At 46.3% G+C, this 20,756-nt stretch overlaps 1 protein-coding gene across 1 annotated transcript in view; it reads right to left on the minus strand.

Moving 5' to 3' along the window:
- The window catches only part of tex2l (testis expressed 2, like), an 89,143-nt gene that overhangs the window by 13,586 nt on the left and 54,801 nt on the right, over positions 1-20,756 (minus strand). The window contains exons 7-9 of the mRNA XM_068056809.1: positions 19,603-19,735; positions 5,028-5,165; positions 3,892-4,104 (exon numbers count right to left, since the gene is read on the minus strand). Coding sequence (XP_067912910.1) covers positions 3,892-4,104; positions 5,028-5,165; positions 19,603-19,735 — 484 coding nt within the window. The remainder of the gene's footprint in view (positions 1-3,891; positions 4,105-5,027; positions 5,166-19,602; positions 19,736-20,756) is intronic.

Genomic DNA, 20,756 nt, shown 5'->3' on the forward strand with positions numbered 1-20,756 from the left:
ATGACTTCAGTCTTAGCTTCCTCTGCAGCAGCCAGCCATTGTGTGGGTTCTGTTGGTGCTGCAACGGAAGCTGAGACAACAGCCATCAGACGCTGCATCATGGTTGGATCCTTGGGCGAGCTGACACCTGTGCTACCCTTGTACCCTGCCCTGGCTGCTACTATTCGTACCCAGTATCTCACCACATGCAGAGCCCACCTCTAGGCTACACTCTAAAGTACCAAGTGTCAGTATCTGAGCTGGTAACTATGAGTGTAAGAGTGAGTGATGGTGCTTCCTTCTCATCACTGCTTTCCTGCTCTTCCACCCCCATCTCTTCCTCCACTTCCTGGCCAGGTTGCAGTTCTTGGGATCTGAAAGGAGAAAGTCACAAGGGTAAGTGAAAGAAAAGCAAAAGATCCATGCTCATATCATGTGCAGCTTGTAAATCAGCAGAGGTTGTGAGATGAGGGGGAAGATGGATGTGAGAAGGAGGATTAGGTATTGGCACACTTTCATCTTCAATCGTTCCAGCGCTGCCGGTGGCCACAGTCTTGGTCATTGCCGCTCCAATAATTGTGAGCACTGTCTCCTCCATGGGGACGAGAACATGCAGGCAAGCCTGTCCCTCTCTAGTTAACTGCTGCTACTGGTTGTGTGCCACCACGTCCTGCAAGAGTGAGGGAAGTCATAGAGTTATAACAGCACAGAAGGAGGCCATTCGGCCCTCTGCAGAACAATCCAAGCAGTCCCATTCCCCGGCTATATCCCATAGCCCTGTAAGTTTATTTCACTCAAGTACCCGTCCAATTTCCTTTTGAAATCATTCATTATCTCCGCTTCCACCATCCTCATAGGCAGTGAGTTCCAGGTCATTACCACTCACTGTGGAAAAAAGTTCTTCCTCACCTCTCCCCTGCATCTCTTGCCCAAAAGCTTACACCTGCTCCCCTAATCCTTGTACCATCAACTAATGGGAACAGATTTTCTTTTATGTGTCAGTGAGTGTGGTATAATATGGTTGGGTGATGTGGTCGAATAGCTGACAGTGTGTGCAAGCTGTGAGATATGAGGATGAGGCTAGCAGCAGTGCTAAGTGCGTGAGGGTGTGGTGAGACTATGAATGTCAGGTTTGAGTTGTGAATGATAAAGCTTGTTGGTAGGTGAGTGGTGGAGGTGTGGTGCATTGAGCAGTGTGTGAGGCTAGTGGGATAATTGATGGGATATGGCATTTAAAGATGCATTTACTGACTTTGACCACTCATGTGATATCACTGCATTCAGGCCCTCACAGCTAGACTCCTGGCATTGACTGACACAACTCACTGCTCCCATTGCCTTCTAACAGTGTATCTGAGGGGCCTCCTGGTTCCCTGCAGATAGATGACATTTCTCCTCCTCTGCAGCTCCTCGACCCAAGCCTCCAGTGCAGCATTGAAAAATCTTGGAGCCTGCCCTTTGCCATGTTGTTCCATCATTCAATGCTCTTCCAGCTCATGCTCTCTTCTGCAATCAGTTCCACTACCTGCTGCAGCCTGAATGCACCTCGTCTTTAGGAAGTGCAGACTAACTTTAACTGGTGCAGGCTCGTTTTAAGTAGTGCAGGCTTGCTTTAACTGGTGCAGCCTTGCTTTAAGTAGTGCAGGCTCGCTTTAACTGGTGCAGGCTTGCTTTAAGTAGTGCAGGCTTGCTTTAACTGGTGCAGCCTTGCTTTAAGTAGTGCAGGCTCACTTTACGTGCTGCTAGCCTCTCATTATTTTGCTCCCCCTGCTGAGGCATGTAGCCACTCAGCAGTGCACTTAGCTCTGGCTGCATGCAGCAATCATTTAAATCAGCAGGCAACAAGAAGTTTACTTGCTGCCTGCAATCAGAAGCAACAAGCGTGGATTAATTTGCTCATTTTGATCCCCACACTTGTTTTCGAGTTATCGAATTTTGCACCAATCGCTCTTCAAGAGGGTTTCTTGATGTCAGTCAGCAAATTAATTTTAAAGCATCACTCTACTGTCAGTTTATACATCTCTGCTACAACAGAACAGCATAATGTTTGAGAATTGATTTGGCTTTTCCTTAAATATATAATAAATTGTGAATAAAATATATTTTTGGTTTGTTTCTGCCTCATACATATTGAATGGTACAAATTGTGTTTGCACTATTTTGAATTCAAAAGACACGTTGTGCATCCATGCTAAAGGTGAAAGCAAATTTTGAAAACATCTGCAAATCAAGGAGATTGAGAAGAGTGGGCTTATTGGCTTCAAGCCTTTAGCTGTTGGCCTTAGACTGGGAGTCAGAGGTATAAATTCTAGACATGATTGACTCAAGGCTTCCTCTAATTGCTGAGTCCATTATTTTTAGGGGAGGAGAAAACTAGTTCATGTGTGGCTCCTCACAAACCCAATCAAACAGTCAGGAAAGGAGTGACAATGAAGACTCCCATGAAAATGCTTATAATTTTACCATTTCACCTTCTTGAACAAAGAGAACAACATGGATGCACAGGCCTCGTGTAATCAATAGGAGAGAAAAGCTGAAAATTGTTCGTAGGGCAAGAAGACATGAGAAAGGAGATTCATGAAATTTTATCAAAGTACATGCAAAAATCAGACCTCAATAGTAAAGACAGGAGACTAACAGGAAGCAATGAGATCTGAATGATGTGTGATGTATGCAGGACCGAAAAGGATTAAAATGTCACCATTATGGCTGAAAAAGATCAGAGGTTTGGCGTTTTGAAGATTTAAACCATGAACTGGCCAGAGGGTTGGTGCTCTTTCATGATGCTGAAAGCCCTGTAACTCATGAGTTAATTATCTTGTCATCTGACTAGATGACCCGCTTCACAAGTTCCACATAAAAATAACATGGTGGAATATTTATTCCTGTTAGGTGGTGTACTGAGAACAGCATCAAATAATTGCTTCAGCACAAAAATAATTCTTACATCACGTTTATCATAGAAGATAAGGGCGGCGCAGTGGTTAGCACCACAGCCTCACAGCTCCAGCGACCCGGGTTCGGTTCTGGGTACTGCCTGTGTGGAGTTTGCAAGTTCTCCCTGTGACCGTGTGGGTTTTCACCGGGTGCTCCGGTTTCCTCCCACAGCCAAAGACTTGCAGGTTGATAGGTAAATTGGCCATTATAAATTGCCCCTAGTATAGGTAGGTGGTAGGAGAATTGAGGAAAGGTGGGACATGAGAGGGTAAAGGGATTAATGTAGGATTAGTTTAAATAGGTGGTTGATGGTTGGCACAGACTCAGTGGGCTGAAGGGCCTGTTTCAGTGCTGTACCTCTAAATAAAAGAATGAGAAAATGCCATCAACCCAACTAGCTCACACTGCTGATTTTGATATATGTACATGCTCCAGCCAGTGTCATCTCCATCCTGACCTAGTACTAGCCCATATCTTTACATCTAAAGCAATCAGCAAATGTCTTTGTATTAATTCTAGTAAGCTAAGCCAGTTGCCAAGTATAACTGACTGTTATTCATAGAGAGATACAGCACTGAAACAGGCCCTTCGGCCCACCGAGTCTGTGTCGACCATCAACCAACCATTTATACTAACCCTTCATTAATCCCATTTCCCTCTCACATCCCCACCTTCCCTCAATTCTCCTACCACCTACTGACACGAGGAGCAATTTACCTACCAACCTGTAAGTCTTTGGCTGTGGGAGGAAACCGGAGCACCCAGTGGAAACCCACACAGTCACAGGGAGAACTTGCAAACTCCTCACAGGCAGTACCCAGAACTGAACCCAGGTCACTGGAGCTGTGAGGCTGTGGTGCTAACCAATGTGCCACTGTGCGTGAGTTATCATTTTGTTGAACAAAGACTCTGCTCCCTTCCATGGACCAGTGCGCATTGGAACAGTTCACTTTGAAGCAACAGTATGGGACATACCATATTCGGTCAGTAGGAGGCGGTGGAATGTTGACAGCCAGCACTCCCACTAGCTCCTGAACCTCTACTGTCAGCAGTAGTGGAGTGTTCGACACTTCCTCTATTTTCTTCTTGATGAACTCATTCTCTGTGGCTTTTTGAAAGTATTTTGATTTGGCAATCTTATCCACAAATCTAAGAATCTTTCTGCTGGTGCTGCTTCCTGCAGCAAACCTGAAAGAAAAAGGAAGTTTTGTTTTACAAGTGACGTGAGGTTTTTCTGGGGGTCTCTTTTAGTCTCTCGTGGGCTGCTCCCCCAAACCTCCCCCAACAACATTAATCCTCCTTCAGGTCAAATCAAGCTGTGGCCTGCTCTGTGTGACATCCCTTCCCAGCAACAATAATGCACGTCGAATGAATGAAAACAGAATGAGATCTTGCTGTCTGGCTGCCATTAGCTATTCAATGAGAAGCCTCATGATAAGCAAATTGTTCCCATTATCAAGCCGTTCTATTCAACTGCAAAGTCAAAAGAATGAATTAGATATTCTAGCTAACACGGTGCCTATATAAAGTGGAGTGCTCTGTACGCTCACAGCTGTATTTCATACTGGTGAAAATCGGGAACACTGGACAGGTGGAAGAAAAGATCAGCAAGTTATAACACAGTTGAGAGGTTCACAAGGGTGAGGCTGAAACTTCTTACATAATCATTTTAACCACAAGGGTGTATTATGTCTTGAATATGTTCTCATTAACAATATACACAGTCAATAATGCATGTCCTTTTATTTGTTATTTTTAAGGCTTTACAGGCTATTACTGCTGTTATTAGGTTAGCTGATCTTTTCCCCACTGCTGCATAACATGTAATGCTTTAAGTGTCCGTGATTATAACAGAATTTGAAAATCTAAATAAAATCTACCATAAATGGGTTGTGGTTGTAATGGTCTTTAGACAGGTCTGAGTCGCTAGAAAATAGCTATGTTAGAACGAAACCACTCTAGCTTTTTAAAGTTATAATTGATGTCTTTTTTTGAAAAAAATTGCACAAAAATGTGAAATACGCTGGGTGAAGACTACCTGCCAGCTCCATGTGATACATTGACACTGGTCCTGCACAGAATACCAGATAATGAAGAAAATGCCAATTTACCCCTCTGCACCAGGTGGACCGAGTTTGTCTCCAATAGTTCCTTGTGGCTCTGCTGAAGGCATTTCCTCTTCATCTGAAGATCCAGCACTTGAAGATTCCTCATCGCTGTCTGCCAGCACCAATAACCGGGGCTTACACCTGCAGGAAGGAAGAGGTAAGCATTAGCACGTCAGCACTTCAACAAAAAGGTAAACTTCGCACCCAGAGTGATTAAATTCATCAGCACAATATTTATTAGCTTTTCTCACACCCCAATTTCTTCCCTTGGTTCTTGCTGGAAGCATCATTTCAGTCATCAAATAAACTCAATCAGTGACAGGATGACTGCCAGAGATTGTAATAATGAGCTCTGACTGTGCCAGTTGTTCTCATTAAGTGACTCCCCAGAGCCTTCAGCTGCCCTAAATATGCCAATCACATCTTACAGCTCTTTCCTGCATTGATGGCTGAGAAGGAGGAGCTTCTTGCAATTCCAAAGACATGAGGAACAATGGTCGGAAGGTCTGAGCTTCAAGAATGTGGCTGTTCGCAACGAGCTCCTTTGTAGGACCACGGGCAGGAAGAACAAAGGTGAAATTTCTCTCCAACGCTGCTTAATTTCCAACATTGGAATTCTCATTGTGTAGTATCTCCCCACCGGGAAGGGAAAACACATTGCGTGCCTTCTGTCAGATGCCCATGACAAGCTGCCTGCCTCCCATTGTGAGCTGTTTAAGAATGTAACCCAGCAAGATGCATGCAGGGAGAAAGTGGATGTGAATGAAATTTAAAAAAAATACAGTACAGCTATTTGCAAAATAAGAAATATGACAAGGGCCCACTTTAAATAGATTGTGAATAGATTTAAAAGCTACTCACTAATCATTCTGTCTTCTCTTTTTTCTTAAAATATGACTTATAGTCATGTGAAGCACTGTCTCAGCTAATTTATTAGATCATTGATAAATATGTGACTCTATGATTTTTGACTCTGCATGATTATTCCATTGCCTTTGCTTTAACCCGACATTAATATAATGCCCAGATTAATCTATAATGCATAGATTAAAAAATCTATGCATGTGTCTGAGAGAAAAGAATGAAACGAAAGTGTGTGGGTATAAATAGTTGTTATAAAATAGTTGTTTCCCTTATTTATCCTTGCCAAAAAATTGGGCTCCATCGCACCCCTAGTTTTTGAGTTGAGTGCCGTTTTAGTATCAAAATGATGACCATGTCGCAGGCACACTTCCAGTGCGACCTGCCACGCGCTACTTTGGTGAGGGCGTTAGCTCTGAGGTGACGATCATGACGTCAATCAGTGTGTAACGCCGATTTGATGCCGCACTATCTTTTTTGACGTCACTGCTCCAGCTAATGGCCTCTATTAACCTTACACAGCTGAACCTGCGTTCAGCAGCAGGAAGGACCTGCCCACCAGCGCTATTTAAAGGATCATCAAAACTGGCAGGTTAGTTGATTAATCTCTACTGACACTCTTTGAGTTAGCAGAAGTGCTCTGTGGTTTACAGAGTTGGTTACCGTTAAAGCCAGGTGGTGAAGGGTGTGGGTGGTTCCCACTGTTCATCTCCCAACTGACCGCAGCAAGCGTTTTTGTTACTAGAGTTTTAACCCCTTCTGTTTTCTCTGTCAAATAAACAGACAGCGGCAGGTTTTCTTGTAGGTTTAAACCAGAAGGTTAACTATTTATTGAACAATATTCATTCCCGAAATGGTCACAACCGCACACACACACACACACGAAGTGAGCGATAGAGAGGAAAAAGGTAAGTGGTTTGAAGTGAGGTAGGTGTTCAGGGTTTTTTTTAATCATTCATGGGATGTGGGCATCGCTGGCCAGGCCAGCATTTATTGCCCATCCCTAATTGCCCTTGAGAAGGTGGTGGTGAGCTATCTTCATGATCTTCATCTCCACTGCAGTTCCTGGGTTGTGGGTACACCCACAGTGCTGTTCGGAAGGGAGTTCCAGGATTTTGGCCCAGCGACAGTGAAAGAACGATGATATAGTTCCAAGTCAGGATGTTGTGTGACTTGGAGGGGAACTTGCAGGCGGTGGTGTTCCCATGTATCTACTGCCCTTGTCCTTCTAGGTGGTAGAAGTCGTGGTTTGGAAGGTGCTGTCTAAGGAGCCTTGCTGCGTTGCTGCAGTGCATTTTGTAGATGGTACACACTGCTGCCACTGTGCGTCAGTGGTGAAGAGAGTGAATGTATTTATGTGGCTACTCCAGTTCAGTTTCTGGTCAATGGTAAGCCCCAGGATCTTGATAGTAGGGGATTCAGCGATGGTAATACCATTGAACATTAAGGGGAGATGGTTAGATTCTCAGTCGTTTTAGATGGTCATTGTCTGGTACTTGTGTGGCATGAATGTTACTTGCCACTTATCAGCCCAAGCCTGGGTGTTGTCCAGGTCTTGCTGCATCTGGACACAGTCTGCTTCATTATTTGAGGAGTGAATGGTGCTGACATTGTGCAATCATCAGCGAACATCCACACTTATGACCTTGTGATGGAGGGAAGGCCATTGATGAAGCAGCTGAAGATGGTTGGGCTGAGGACACTACCCTGAGGAACTCCTGCAGTGATGTCCTGGGATTGAGATGATTGGCCTCCACCAACCACAACCATCTTCCTTTGTGCTAGGCATGACTCCAACCAGCGGAGAGTTTCCCCCCGAGTCCCTTTGACTCCAGTTTTGCTAGGGCTCCATGATGCCATACTCGGTCAAATGCTGCCTTGATGTCAAGGACAATCACTCTCAACTCACCTCTGGAGTTCAGCTCTTTTGTCCATGTGTGGACAAAGGTAGTAATGAAGTCAGGAGCTGAGTGGCCCTGGCAGAAACCAAACTGAGCGTCAGTGAGCAGGTTATTGCTGAGCAAGTTCCGCTTGATAGTACTGTCAACAACACCTTCCATCACTTTGCTGATGATTGAGAGTAGACTGATGGAGTGGTATTTGACTGGGCTGGACTTGTCCTGCTTTTTGTGTACAGGACATACTTGGGCAATTTTCCACATTGCTGAGCAGATAGCAGTGTTGTAGCTGTACTGGAACAGCTTGGCTGGGGGTGTGGCTAGTTCTGGAGCACAAGGGCAAGGGCAGCAAAAACATGGGAACACCACCACCTGCAAGTTCCCCTCCAAGTCACACACCATCCTGACTTGGAACTATATTGCCGTTCCTTCACTGTCGCTGGGTCAAAATCCTGGAACTCCCTTCCTAACAGCACTGTGGGTATACCTACCCCAAATGGACTGCAGTGGTTCAAGAAGGCAGCTCACCACCACCTTCTCAAGGGCAATTAGGGATGGGCAATAAATGCTGGCCTGGCCAGTGATGCCCACATCCCATGAATGAATAAATAAAAACAAAAAAAGTCTTCAGTACTATTGCCAGAATGTTGTCAGGACCCATAGCCTTTGCAGTATTCAGTGCCTTCAGTGGTTCACGGTATTCAACCTGTTGAATTTTCTCGGAGGTCAATTTCTCTTTTAAAGTTGCAGGCCTGGGTTGTTTGTAGATTTTTCTGGTGATTGAGACTTCAGACTGGAGGTGGTGATCACATTTTGGTCTCTGCTGCAACAAGTTGAAGTGTAGAATTTACAGCAGAGCTCCTTCTTTGGCTTTTTATGGGTCTCTTACAGCTCTTGGCTGGACAGGCTTTTGTGATGTTTGTTCTGATCTTTTCCTGTCTCTCCAGAGAGCTACTTTATCAGGTCAAAAATATCTCACATGTGGCGTCTGTTGGGAGATGCAGAGCCCATCCCTGTGGTGACCAACAATGGACCAGCACGTGGCTACTTCACACCTTCTTTGTTTCAGAAGAACCCATTCAATTCAAAAATGTCTCTTGATGGGTTCAGGATGGCTGCAAGTGACACCTCTTAGCTTGGAAAGTATCCTTTTGTCCTTAACAGACCGTAAGACAGTTTGAATATACAGAGTGACTGAAAAGGCTAGGGTTCTTTTCCTTAGAGCAGAGAAGGTTGAGGGGGGATATGATTGAGATATACAAAATTATGAGGGGCATTGATAGGTTAGATAGGAAGAAATTTTTTCCTTTTGTGGAGGGATCAATAACCAGGGGACATAAATTTAAGGTAAGGTGCAGGAGGTTTAGAGGGGATTTGAGGAAAAATTGTTTTGGTTGGAATCTGGAACACACTGCCTGAAGAGGTGGCAGAGGTAGGAACCCTCACAACATTTAAGAAGTATTTAGATGAGCACTTGAAACGCCATAGCATACAAGGCTCCGAGCCAAGTGATGGAAAATGGGACTAGAATAGGTGCTTGATTGCCGGCACAGACACGATGGGCCAAATGGCCTGTTTCTGTGCTGTATAACTCTATGTCTCTATGACTTTAGGGCCAGGTCGTTTGACCTTTGGCGGCCATTTTTTCGAACATACGAATTAGGAGCAGAAGTAGACCATTTTGGCCCCTCAAGCCTGCTCTGCCATTCAATAAGATCATGGCTGATCTGTTTGTGTCACGAATTCCACACTCCCATCTACCCCAATAACCTTTGATTCCCTTTCCTAACAAGAATCTATCTACCCCCCCTTAAAATTATTTAATGACCCCGCCTCCGCCATCACCTGAGGCAGAGTTCCAAAGTCGCACAACCCTCTGACAGAAAAAAATTCTCCTTATCTCTGTCCTAAAAGGGTGACCCCTAATTTTAAAACAGTGCCCCCTAGTTCTGGACTCCCCCACAAGAGGAAACATCCTTTCCACATCCACCCTGTCAAGACCGTTCAGGATTTTATAAACCTCAATCAAGTCTCCCCTCACTCTTCCAAACTCCAGTGAAAACAAGCCCAGTCTGTCCAACCTTTCCTCATAAGACAACCTGTTCATTCCAGGTATCAATCTAGTAAACCTCCACTGAACCTCCTTCAATGCATTCACATCCTTCCTTAAATAATGAGACCAAAACTGCCCACAGTATTCGAGATGTGGTCTCACCGATGCCCTGTATAACTGAAGCATAACATCCTTACTTTTATTTTTAATTCCTCTCGTAATAAAGGATGGCATTCCATTAACCTTCTTTATTACTTTCTGTACCTGCTTACTAACTTTTTGTGACTCCTGCACTAGAACACCTAGATCCCGCTACACCTTGGAATTCTGCAGTCGTTCTCTGTTTAAGTAATACTTTGCTTTTTTATTCTTCCTGCCAAAGCGAACAACTTCACATTTTCCCACATTATACTCCATCTGCCAGAATTTTGCCCATTTTGCAGCACATTGTCCACTTTTTGTTAAAGGAAAAGTCAATTTTTATACCTCTTCAGTTTGGATTCTGTATTTCTAATTGCTGCACTTCACGTGAGCATGACATTACAGTTGGCGAAGTCTGCAGGGAGTGCGGCTGCATGTGGAGAAGGCCTTGGTTGTGATTTCAAGGGTTCTGGTCAAATCACTTGTGCCCAGAGACATGGGGGCAACAGTTGCAATTCCCCTTGGGCTGCAGCATGAGCGGGAGATGAAGCAGCAGCAGCAAAAAAAAAAGAGGACAAGCTGCTCGCAGAGGGAGGAGGAGGGGGAGAAGGGCTCTTGGTAGGAGGCCTAATCCATATAGGATCTTCGGGGAGCACTTCTCTTACCTCCACCTAAGTCAGGAGCAGTGTGTGCATCATCTGTGCTTTACGAAGGGGATGTTCACAGAACTGTGCCATTTCTTGCAATCAGACCTGCAGGCTTAGAACAAGGCTGGGACGGTGCTGCCAGTGGCTGTGAAAGTGACCGTGACCCTGAATTTCTCTGTGTTGGGATCTTCCCAGTCTGAAACAGGCGACATCTATAACATCTCCCAGTTCGCCTGCCACTGCTGCATCAGAGAGGTGACCGACGCCCCTTCTGCCAGGAGAGGGGAGTTCATTGTGTTCTCTCTGACCAGAAAGAAGCAGGTGGAGAGCATATGTGGCTTTGCCAGGATAGCGGGCTTCCCCATGGTACAGGGTGCCATCAACTGCACACACAGCTGGCTTTTTGGGCGCCACATCTCAATTCTGAGACATACCACAACTGCAAACGTTCCCACTCCCTGAATGTGCGGTTGGTGTGTGACCATGCTCAGTACATCGTGCTATTGAATGCCCACTATCCTGACAGCAGCCATGATGCTTTCATTCTCTGCCAGTTTGCTGTTGCCTCAGTATTTGAGCCAACACCTCAATCCAGATGGGCTGCAGAGCCATAAGGGCCATCCGCTTTATACCTGTATATGACTTCATTCCTCAACCCAACCACACATAGTCAGCATGTGTACAAAGACAGCCATGTTGCCACATGAAACATCATTGAGCAGACCATTGGGATGCTGAAGCAATGGGTCTGCTTCCAGGACCTCTCAGGAGAAACCCTCCAGTACTCGCTGGAGCATGTGTCCCAATTCATGGTGGTCTGCTGTAGCCTCCACAGCCTGGCAATCATGAGGGCACAGTCCTTGCCACTAGGGATATGGTGAGCAGCTCAGGAGCAAGAACAGGAGGAAGAAGACGAGCAGGAGGAAGGGAGGAAGAAACCAGCATATCACTTTTCCAGCTGGGCTGTCTGCGATCAACTCATTTGACCATGGTTCCACTGACCACAACCCCAAATCTCCATTGTACACCAGTCACACACCTTACCAAACTGACCATCACAGTGTCCTCTTGGCCACGATGCTGAAATAAAAGCCACTACAAAAGAAACAATCCAAACTAATTTTATCCAACAAACCATCCAATATTGCGTACAAAACTCAACTAATCACCCTCGTGCATTCCCTTACTCCATGCCTTGTGGCTGCCTTTGCCTGACTATTGCTCCTACGCAGTACTACCCCAGTAGTTGCACCATGGCTGCTGGAAGGCTCCTGACTTTCAGTGGAGCAGACTGCAGATGGTCTTGCAGGACACCCTCGAGCAGCTCTGGGCCTAGAAGGCCCGGCTTCGGACTGCACCAGATAGGCAGGAAGAGCGGCAGTCTGATCTGGCGGGCTGAGAGGCAATATCAAGGGGACTGTAGAGTGGCAGGGGTGGGAGGACAAATGATGCCATCTAGAGAGAGACAACAGAATCCACAGAGCCATTGCTGCTCCCCGGGGTGGGGGGGGGGGCAGCCCTCATTAATCCTAATAATCTGCTGGAGGACAGACTGCTGTGTGAGCTTGAGAGCCCCTTTGAGCACTGGCATCTATAGCCATGATGGCAGCAGTCTGAGTCTACATGGCAGTAAGCTGAGATTGCGTGTCCTCAGTCTGAGCTTCCACTGCAGTACTTAGATGTTGTATGGCTTCTGCTTGTGCTGCAATGGCAGCTGAGACATCGGCCATCAGATGCTGCATCATGGTTGGGTTCGCGAGTGTTCTCATGGAGGTTGCCACTACTTCCATGCTGAAAGAATGGGCTCCATGCTCTGAGAGAAACCCTGTGCCAAGTTGGAGCCAGACTCCTCCATGTGCCTTGACAGTGACAGCACTCTTTCTGGCTGACCTGCCGATGCTCCAAGCATCTCTGCGTGCATACTCATCAGCTTTTCTCTGTATGCCTCCTCATTGAAGTGCTCTTCTGAGTCAGGCCTCTGCAGCAGAACCCACAGGTAACCTCACCATCTGGGGTGCTGGCACGTACAATCCTTGCCCTGATTGCAGCCCACAGTTGGCTGGTGACTCACAGGGCTGAATTTTACCAGCCCTCTAGGTACTGGCAGGGAGGTGGGAATGCCCACAAAATGGCGAAGGAAAGCGGAGGGTGGATGCCCGTCACCTTCCCAATGGCATTGAATTTTGTCAGAGGCCAATTGAGGCCCTTAACTTGCCAATTAATGGTCACTTAAAGGCCTCTTCCCACTGCCACTGGTATGTACCAGCGGCTGGTGGGAGCCCCGGTCCCGGTGACACTGCTAGGAGTACTAAACTGCTGGCCCTCTGATGGGCTGGCAGTTCTTGGCGGCAGGATCGCCATCCTTACAGGTACGAGGACCCTAGCGCCAGGCAGTTAACTGCCCGAGTGTTGTGAAATGCAGGTGGGGGGACCCTAAATGGCCAAGGCAGGACACCCCTTGCCTTTCTGGCCCAGCGTCGGGACCCCCACCACCTGCATAAAATTCAGCCCACTATCTACAGATCCCACCTTGATGCTACCCTCTGAAGTGTCCACAGTGCCAGTGTCTGAGCTGGTGGCTGCAAGTATCATTTCGAGTGATGGTGTTTCTTCTTCATCAGTCTCCTGTTCCTCTTGGGCATCAGGCTCCCGCACAAGCTCTTGGTCAGGCAGCTGTTCTTGGGTATGTGCAATAAAAGCCTGCTCGGGTCTGCAAATGAAACCCGACCCAAGCCCAACAGAACCACATCCAACTCAAGCCTGACCCGGCCCGAGTCCTTTCATTTTTTCCCGCTCCCGACTCAACCCAACCCGACCCGACCACCGGAATATAATTAACTTTATTGAAGAGGTTGTACTCTACCTTGGACGGAATCGCTCACTGCAGATTAGTGTGGAGTGTTTCCCGCCTTGACGTCCTGGCTGTCACTGTGTCCGACTCGGCCCGATCCGACCCGAGCCCGAATGCCGGACCCAGAAGAGCGGCCCGACCCATGTCGTCAGGTCCCGTCGGGTAGCTATGCTCTAATCTGCAAGGGCAGGGTTGTGTTGAGGGAAAGTGGGGGGAAAGCAAGATGTCCATGCTTACACTATCTGCAGCTTGTAAATCAGAATAGATTGTGGGATGAGGGGGAAAATGAGATGTGAGATGTTGGATTAGGTCAGAACATAGTCATCCTCCGGTTTCAGCCCTGCCACTGGCCACAGTTCCAGGCATGGTCACTTCAGTGACAGTGAGCACTGTCTCCTCCATCAAGGCGTAAACATGCAGCCATGCTTGTACCCTCCTGACTAGGTGTTGCTGCCTCCAGTTATGGGCCACCTTGTCCTGCAAGAGAGAGGGAAATGTGTCAGTGAGTGTGGTGCAATCTGTTTGGGTGATGGGCCTGTCATTATTGAATGGCTGGGAATGTGCAAGCTGTGAGATGTGCGTGTGAGGCTTGCAGCAGTGCTAAGTGTCTGAGGGTGTGCTGAGGCTGTGAATGTTGGCTATATGTCATGCTTGATAGAGATTGTCAGTAGATGAGTAAAGTGAGATGTGGTGAATGGAACAGTGTGTGAGGCTAGTGGTTTATTTGTAAGGATATGCATTCACTGACCATGACCACTCGACTGAAGTCATTCAACTTTTTTTCGAACTGCATCCGGCTCCATGGAATTAGACTGCTGGCATTGACCGTGACAGTATCTGATCCCACTATCTCTGTAGTGTCTATAGGGCCTCCTGGCCTTTGGAGAGAAAAGGACTGCTCTCCTCCTGCACCAATGCCTCCATGGCCGCATCGGAGAACCGTGGGGCACACTGTCATGCCTGTTGCACCATTTCCACTCTTCTTTCTGCTCATAAACTCCTCCCCAGTCACTTCCAGAACCTGCTGCAGCCAGAATGCATCTCATCTTTAAGAGAAGCAGGCTAGTTTTGATTAGCACAGACTGGCTTGAAGTGGTGCTGGCCTCGCATGAACTTGGGTTATCTGATGAGGTGTGCAGCCACTCAGCAGTGAACTTACCACTGGGCTGCACACCACTATCATTTCAATTAGCAGGGAGGCTGAAGTTTGCGTTCTGCTTGCATTGCTACGAACCAGTGCAGGTTAGTTACACATTGTGATCCTCATGCCTGATTACCAACCTTATCCAACTTTTCCTTCTTAGTCTCTTTATTGTGTCATAAAACCGTTTTCTGAGCTCATATTGCCTAATGGAGCCTTGGCCATAGGCCATGCATATCTGGAAACTAGAGGCATGATCCCTATGTCTTTTTATCCATTCATTTTGATGACTATGCAGGGACACTGCATGAGTCTTCCCACTAGTAGAGTAAACTTGGAAAACTGGTGTTCATAAGAGGAAGTTATAAAGGCCCCTGTAGGTCTTTGATGCCTACTTCTATTCAATAGAAAACATGGAAAAAGAAAAGGCTCCTTGCCTTAGAAATTTGAGCATGCCTGCAAATGGGTGTGTGGGGAGTGCAGGATTAATCCCTGAGCCTGAATGGATAGGCCTGAGGTGCACGTAATGTTGGGCCTTGGGCCTCATTATCATTGAGCTGAGGACAATTAATGGGCAGTCCCAGGCAGCTTGCGGAAGAAGAGGACTCAGTGCTCAGGCCTCCAGGACACCATCAGCGGGCCTCACCTAAATTCTTAAATGGGACAAGGAAAAGGGCAACTAGAATAGGTAGTGACTGGAGCAAGGGTGGTGGTGATCGGAATGGTGAGTAGTGATTGGGAGGGAGGGTAGTGATTGGGAGGGAGCGTAGTGATTGGGAGGGAGGGTGAGTAGTGATTGGGAGTGACGGTAGTGATTAGGAGGGAGGGTAATGATTGGGAGGGAGGGTGAGTAGTGATTGGGAGGGTGGGTAGTGATTGGGAGGGTGCATAGTGATTGGGAGGGAGGGTACTGATTGGAAGGGAGGGTGGGTAGTGATTGGGAGGGTGGGTAGTGATTGAGAGGGTGAGTAGTGATTGGGAGGGAGGGTGAATAGTGATTGGGAGGGAGGGTGAGTAGTGATTGGGAGGGTGAGTAGTGATTGGGAGTGACGGTAGTGATTAGGAGGGAGGGTAATGATTGGGAGGGAGGGTGAGTAGTGATTGGGAGGGTGGGTAGTGATTGGGAGGGTGCATAGTGATTGGGAGGGAGGGTACTGATTGGAAGGGAGGGTGGGTAGTGATTGGGAGGGTGGGTAGTGATTGAGAGGGTGAGTAGTGATTGGGAGGGAGGGTGAATAGTGATTGGGAGGGAGGGTGAGTAGTGATTGGGAGGGTGAGTAGTGATTGGGAGTGACGGTAGTGATTAGGAGGGAGGGTAATGATTGGGAGGGAGGGTGAGTAGTGATTGGGAGGGTGGGTAGTGATTGGGAGGGTGGGTAGTGATTGAGAGGGTGAGTAGTGATTGGGATGGAGGGTAGTGATTGGGAGGGAGGGTGAGTAGTGATTGGGAGGGAGGGTAGTGATTGAGAGGGTGAGTAGTGATTGGGAGGGAGGGTAGTGATTGAGAGGGTGAGTAGTGATTGGGAGGGAGGGTGAATAGTGATTGGGAGGGAGGGTGAGTAGTGATTGGGAGGGAGGGTAGTGATTGGGAGGGTGAGTAGTGATTGGGAGGGAGGGTGGGTGAGTAGTGACTGGGAGGGAGGGTAGTGACTGGGAGGGAGGGTAGTGATTGGAAGGGTGAGTAGTGATTGGGAGGGAGGGTAGTGATTGGGAGGGTGAGTAGTGATTGGGAGGGAGGATAGTGATTGGTAGCAATTGGAGAAGGTAGTGGGGAGTAGAAGATCTAAGATTACTTTGCAAAATAGTGTGGACTGATTTGTGAGACTAGAATAAGCTGATGATTGATTCACATCAGCGCCTTTATCTGACCTGATTTCGCATTTTAAAATACACAATTTTTGGAAAAGAAATCTCTTTGATTCCCATCAATCCCTTCATAAAACTTTATAACGATGATGCATTTGGAGAATGAAAGAGCTGCCACAGCAATGAAAAAGGTAATACCCATCAACCTAACCTACTGGAAAGTTAAAGACACGGACAGTCCTTTTACTAATTTAGAATTTTTCACAAATGTCACAAGGGCTGTCAAGTCAGCTGGGCAGACTTTCTGAATTGCACTGTCACAGTAATAAAGGGGGATTGGAGAAGAGACTCAGTGACATCCAGCTTATAGCATGACCTGAATAAAGCAATGGACAGTGATTCAGAGTGAGGTCTCCTATCTTAATCTGTAGAGTTTTAATCATGCCACAGTATTACCACAGCGTAACATCTGGATGAAACAAATGGATTGCATTGGATATAATGGATAAGATAGGGAAAAGCTTCTACACTGCCAGAGTTAAACTGGCTGAAACAAAATAATATACCAATGAGAAATATTCTCTTGCCAGACACAACCATTTCCTTACTTTTAAAGATAGAAAGAACTGTTTGAACATGCAGTGTAAGAAGACAAGGATCTTCCCTTTTCAGGAGAAATTATTTTGTAATGATGTATTAGTTAGACATAGCAATGCAGATTAAACAGTCTGTATATGCTTTTGTAGGATTTTCTATACTTCTGGGTGCATACTCGGGACAAGAGATGATAACTTTCAATTTGGACTGAAATACCACAAAGCTCTTGGTCCTGAAAATCCACACAAGGGTGGATTCCATTGTAAGGGTTGAGACGCGGCCAGTGGGGAACCTGTGCCACAGGGTCTTGTTGGGCTTCCAGGGACATGAGGGAAGTTCCTCCATTATCCTACCAATGACACATGCCTCGCACCACCAGGAATGTAAATACGATGTCCATCATGGCTGGAAATCTTGGCATAGGCTGCCAGTGCCAGGTGGTTGCCAAGTTTCATCCTGTTCAGAAAGAATTGGTAGCTGTCCCTCCAGCTCTGCTACCTCATGGTCCCGCATCTGCCATTTGGCAGCATGTTCTGTCACCGCTGGACCTATGTTTGGTCTCACCGGGAATGGACCTGGAATGCAGGAACTTCTGATGTGGGAGTCCCTGCCCCTCCCTTTTCACATGGATAGTGGAACCTCTGCTCCCAGCAGGCCAATTGGGAATTTCCAACTTAAGGTGGTACCCGGCTCATCCTGGCCCCATCCTAACATGTGGCCGTCTTGGTGCACTCCTACTGAAGTTCCATCAGGAGTATGCTGGAAGAGCTGTGGATCTTTGGGCAAGTCAACCAGCTGTACAACTGTGGGGGGGGGGGGGGGGGGGGCTTTGCCCCAAGCCTGCTTCTGCACTCGTCTGGGCATTCTCACCTTTCTGTCTGACTCTTCAACAGTGAGACAGTACCAGCTTTCTAAGGTAAGCCTTATGAGGACAGTCTGAGAACTGTGTGAAAATTCAATGGTCACCATCTAGGGGCAAGCTGTCCTACAACGTACATGTGTGTCCATGTTGGTGGACACACCCGTGCATGTCTGTGAGACAGAGAAGATAATTTTGTTTGGATGTAAATGGCAGGATTGTGTGTGCACAAGGAATGAATTGAGCATGTACAGAAACCAGGACCAGAAATGTCCAACAGTTTTTTGGTCAAGGGCAGTTTGTCTCATCCGAGTTTCCTGATGGTTCATCATGGTCTTGTCCATTTTCTGCAGTCTTTGATCATTGTGTTGCAGTTCCTTAATAGTAACAGGAAGTTCTTTTCCAACTGCACACTTGCATTTAAAACTATTTTCAGATTTGGATCCTCCCAAAATGCTACCGGGGAAGAAAGGTGAACAAAATTACATCGAGTTTCACATGGATATTTCCTCTGTCATTATCTAAAGCACATCATTTCTGACCAATGACACGATGAGAGCTGATCTTTTGTTTCACTCACAAAAAATCCTTGAAATAATATTCTATTTGTGTAATAAATGAAAATAATGTAAAACAAATGTTGAAATGCATAGCATGGGGTAGAACATATAAATCTAGAGAGGCCATTTTAAAACTGTACATGGTCCTGATGAGTCCACATCTGGAGTACTGTGTGCAGTTTTAGTCTCCCTATGTCAGAAAGGATACTCAGTTACTGGAGGAGATACAAAGGAGGGCTGCGTAGTTGATTCCAGAACTTAAGGGAACAATGTATGAGAAAAGTTTGATTACCCTGGGTCTTTTCTCCCTTGAAAAGAGAAGACTGAGAGGCGATGTGATACAGGTATTCAAGATTATGAAATGTTTGGACAAATTGGATCCAAGTAAGCTTTTCTGCTGTGTACAGAATTTAAGTATGAGGGACCATATTTACAAACTAAGCACAGCAAAAGACATACATGGAACAGGTTTCTAAAACAGGTGGAGGAACAAGAAATCTTAATGGGTTTCAGAAAGGAACCTGGCAGATTCCTGCCAACAAATGGGATTCAGGGTTATTAGAAACACTGGCTAGATGGACTGAAGGTCTTCTCCTGCCTGCAGCTGTCTAACTTTCAAAATGGCCTGGTGACACAAACATTCTTCCTACCGAAAGAATGAAGCACACAAAAATACTCGAAGTTTTATATCATTCAGGACTGCTGGATGGAGTACACTTGGAGGGGGAGCTGCTTCATGCCACATAGGGGGAAATTGTATGAAGGACCACAATCTACATGTTTTGGACTCAATGGCAAGTTATGACAGCCATTCGCTGGTTCATTCCTTGGGGCAATGCCTTGACCAATCAGAGTCAAGCTGCCTGGTTTAAATTTCAAACAAAGCTTGGCAGTTAACTGTCAGTCACCATAAACTGGTGCATTTTCCATGGCAACACCTCTACCAATCAGACTCCACTTGCCAACCTCTTCTCATATAGTATAAATTTGTTGCTTCCCTTGCATTGATATTCTTGCGAATTGTCCTGATGAGTGCAAGATGAAGAGCTTCAACCAAATGTCTCTTTTCAGCGGTACTCAAGTTCTGTACTACCAAATGACAATTTTCAAGTCTTTGGGTTTTCTAGTCAGGAAAACATCAGGTATAAAGTACAGTCTGCTTACCCTTCCATTCTTGTGTCAGCCAGTCCGACCCCTTCTGGTACCGACTCTTTGCCCAACTTGCACAGGTTCATTTTGGTTTCCAGTGTCATCTGCAATGCCCCATTGTACGCAATTTCCAAATCCACCCACAGCCCTGTGAAAGGACAGAGCCCATGACACACAATCATTCCTTTCAAAAGGAACCCTTACTCCTGAGTTTCTCCTGTTATGGCAGAACCTCCATTATGTGTTCTTCAAGTATCTGCCAGAATTAGGGTTGCCAACTCTGGTTGTTACTCCTGGAGGTTTCATCACATGACCTCCCTCCTCCAATGGCTTCGTTCCCCACAATTGGTTGCCTGATAAGCCCATCGTCACCCACTGGACACCACCTTCCTACATTCATTGGAAAGTGAGCAGGCTCTTCATTACTTGATTGGAGGATTTTTGACTATCAGCCTTCTTCCCAGCTCCAAAATTTTAATAACAAGCAAACAAAAGTATTCAAACAAAATGAAAAAAAAGTTTCTTTTTTAAAGCCCCGATGATTTTTCTCCCAGAATTGCTCACAGCAGAATCCTGGAGATTAATCTTTAATTCCTGGAGCCTCCCGGACAATTCAGGAGAGTTGGTAACCCTAGCCAGAATTGCCGTGTGAGATGTTATCTCATTACATAGCCTGCTGATGTTTCCATTGTTTCTGCTATTCCATCTCCTTTTTTCAGTGAATAATTAGACACAGTAAGGTAAATTAAGGTAGCAAAAACAGGAAGGCAGACTATTATCTGAACGGCTATAAACAGAGAGGGGAATATGCAGTGAGACCTGGGTGTTCTCGTACACCATTCACTGAAGGTAAGCATGCAGGTGCAACAGGCGGTAAAAAAGGCAAATGGTATGTTGGCCTTCATAGTGAGAGGATTCGAGTACAGAAGCAGGGATATCTTGTTGCAATTATACAGGGCCTTGGTGAGACCACACCTGGAATATTGTGTGCAGTTTTGGTCTCCTTATCTGAGGAAGGATGTTCTTGCTATAGAGGGAGTGCAGCGAAGGTTTACCAGACTGATTCCTGGGATGGCGGGTCTGACGCATGAGGAGAGATTGAGTCGGTTGGGCTTATATTCGCTGGAGTTCAGAAGAGTGAGGGTGAATCTCATAGAAACCTATAAAAT

Source organism: Heterodontus francisci, chromosome 24 (assembly GCF_036365525.1).
Source record: "Heterodontus francisci isolate sHetFra1 chromosome 24, sHetFra1.hap1, whole genome shotgun sequence".
Lineage (NCBI taxonomy): Eukaryota > Metazoa > Chordata > Chondrichthyes > Heterodontiformes > Heterodontidae > Heterodontus > Heterodontus francisci.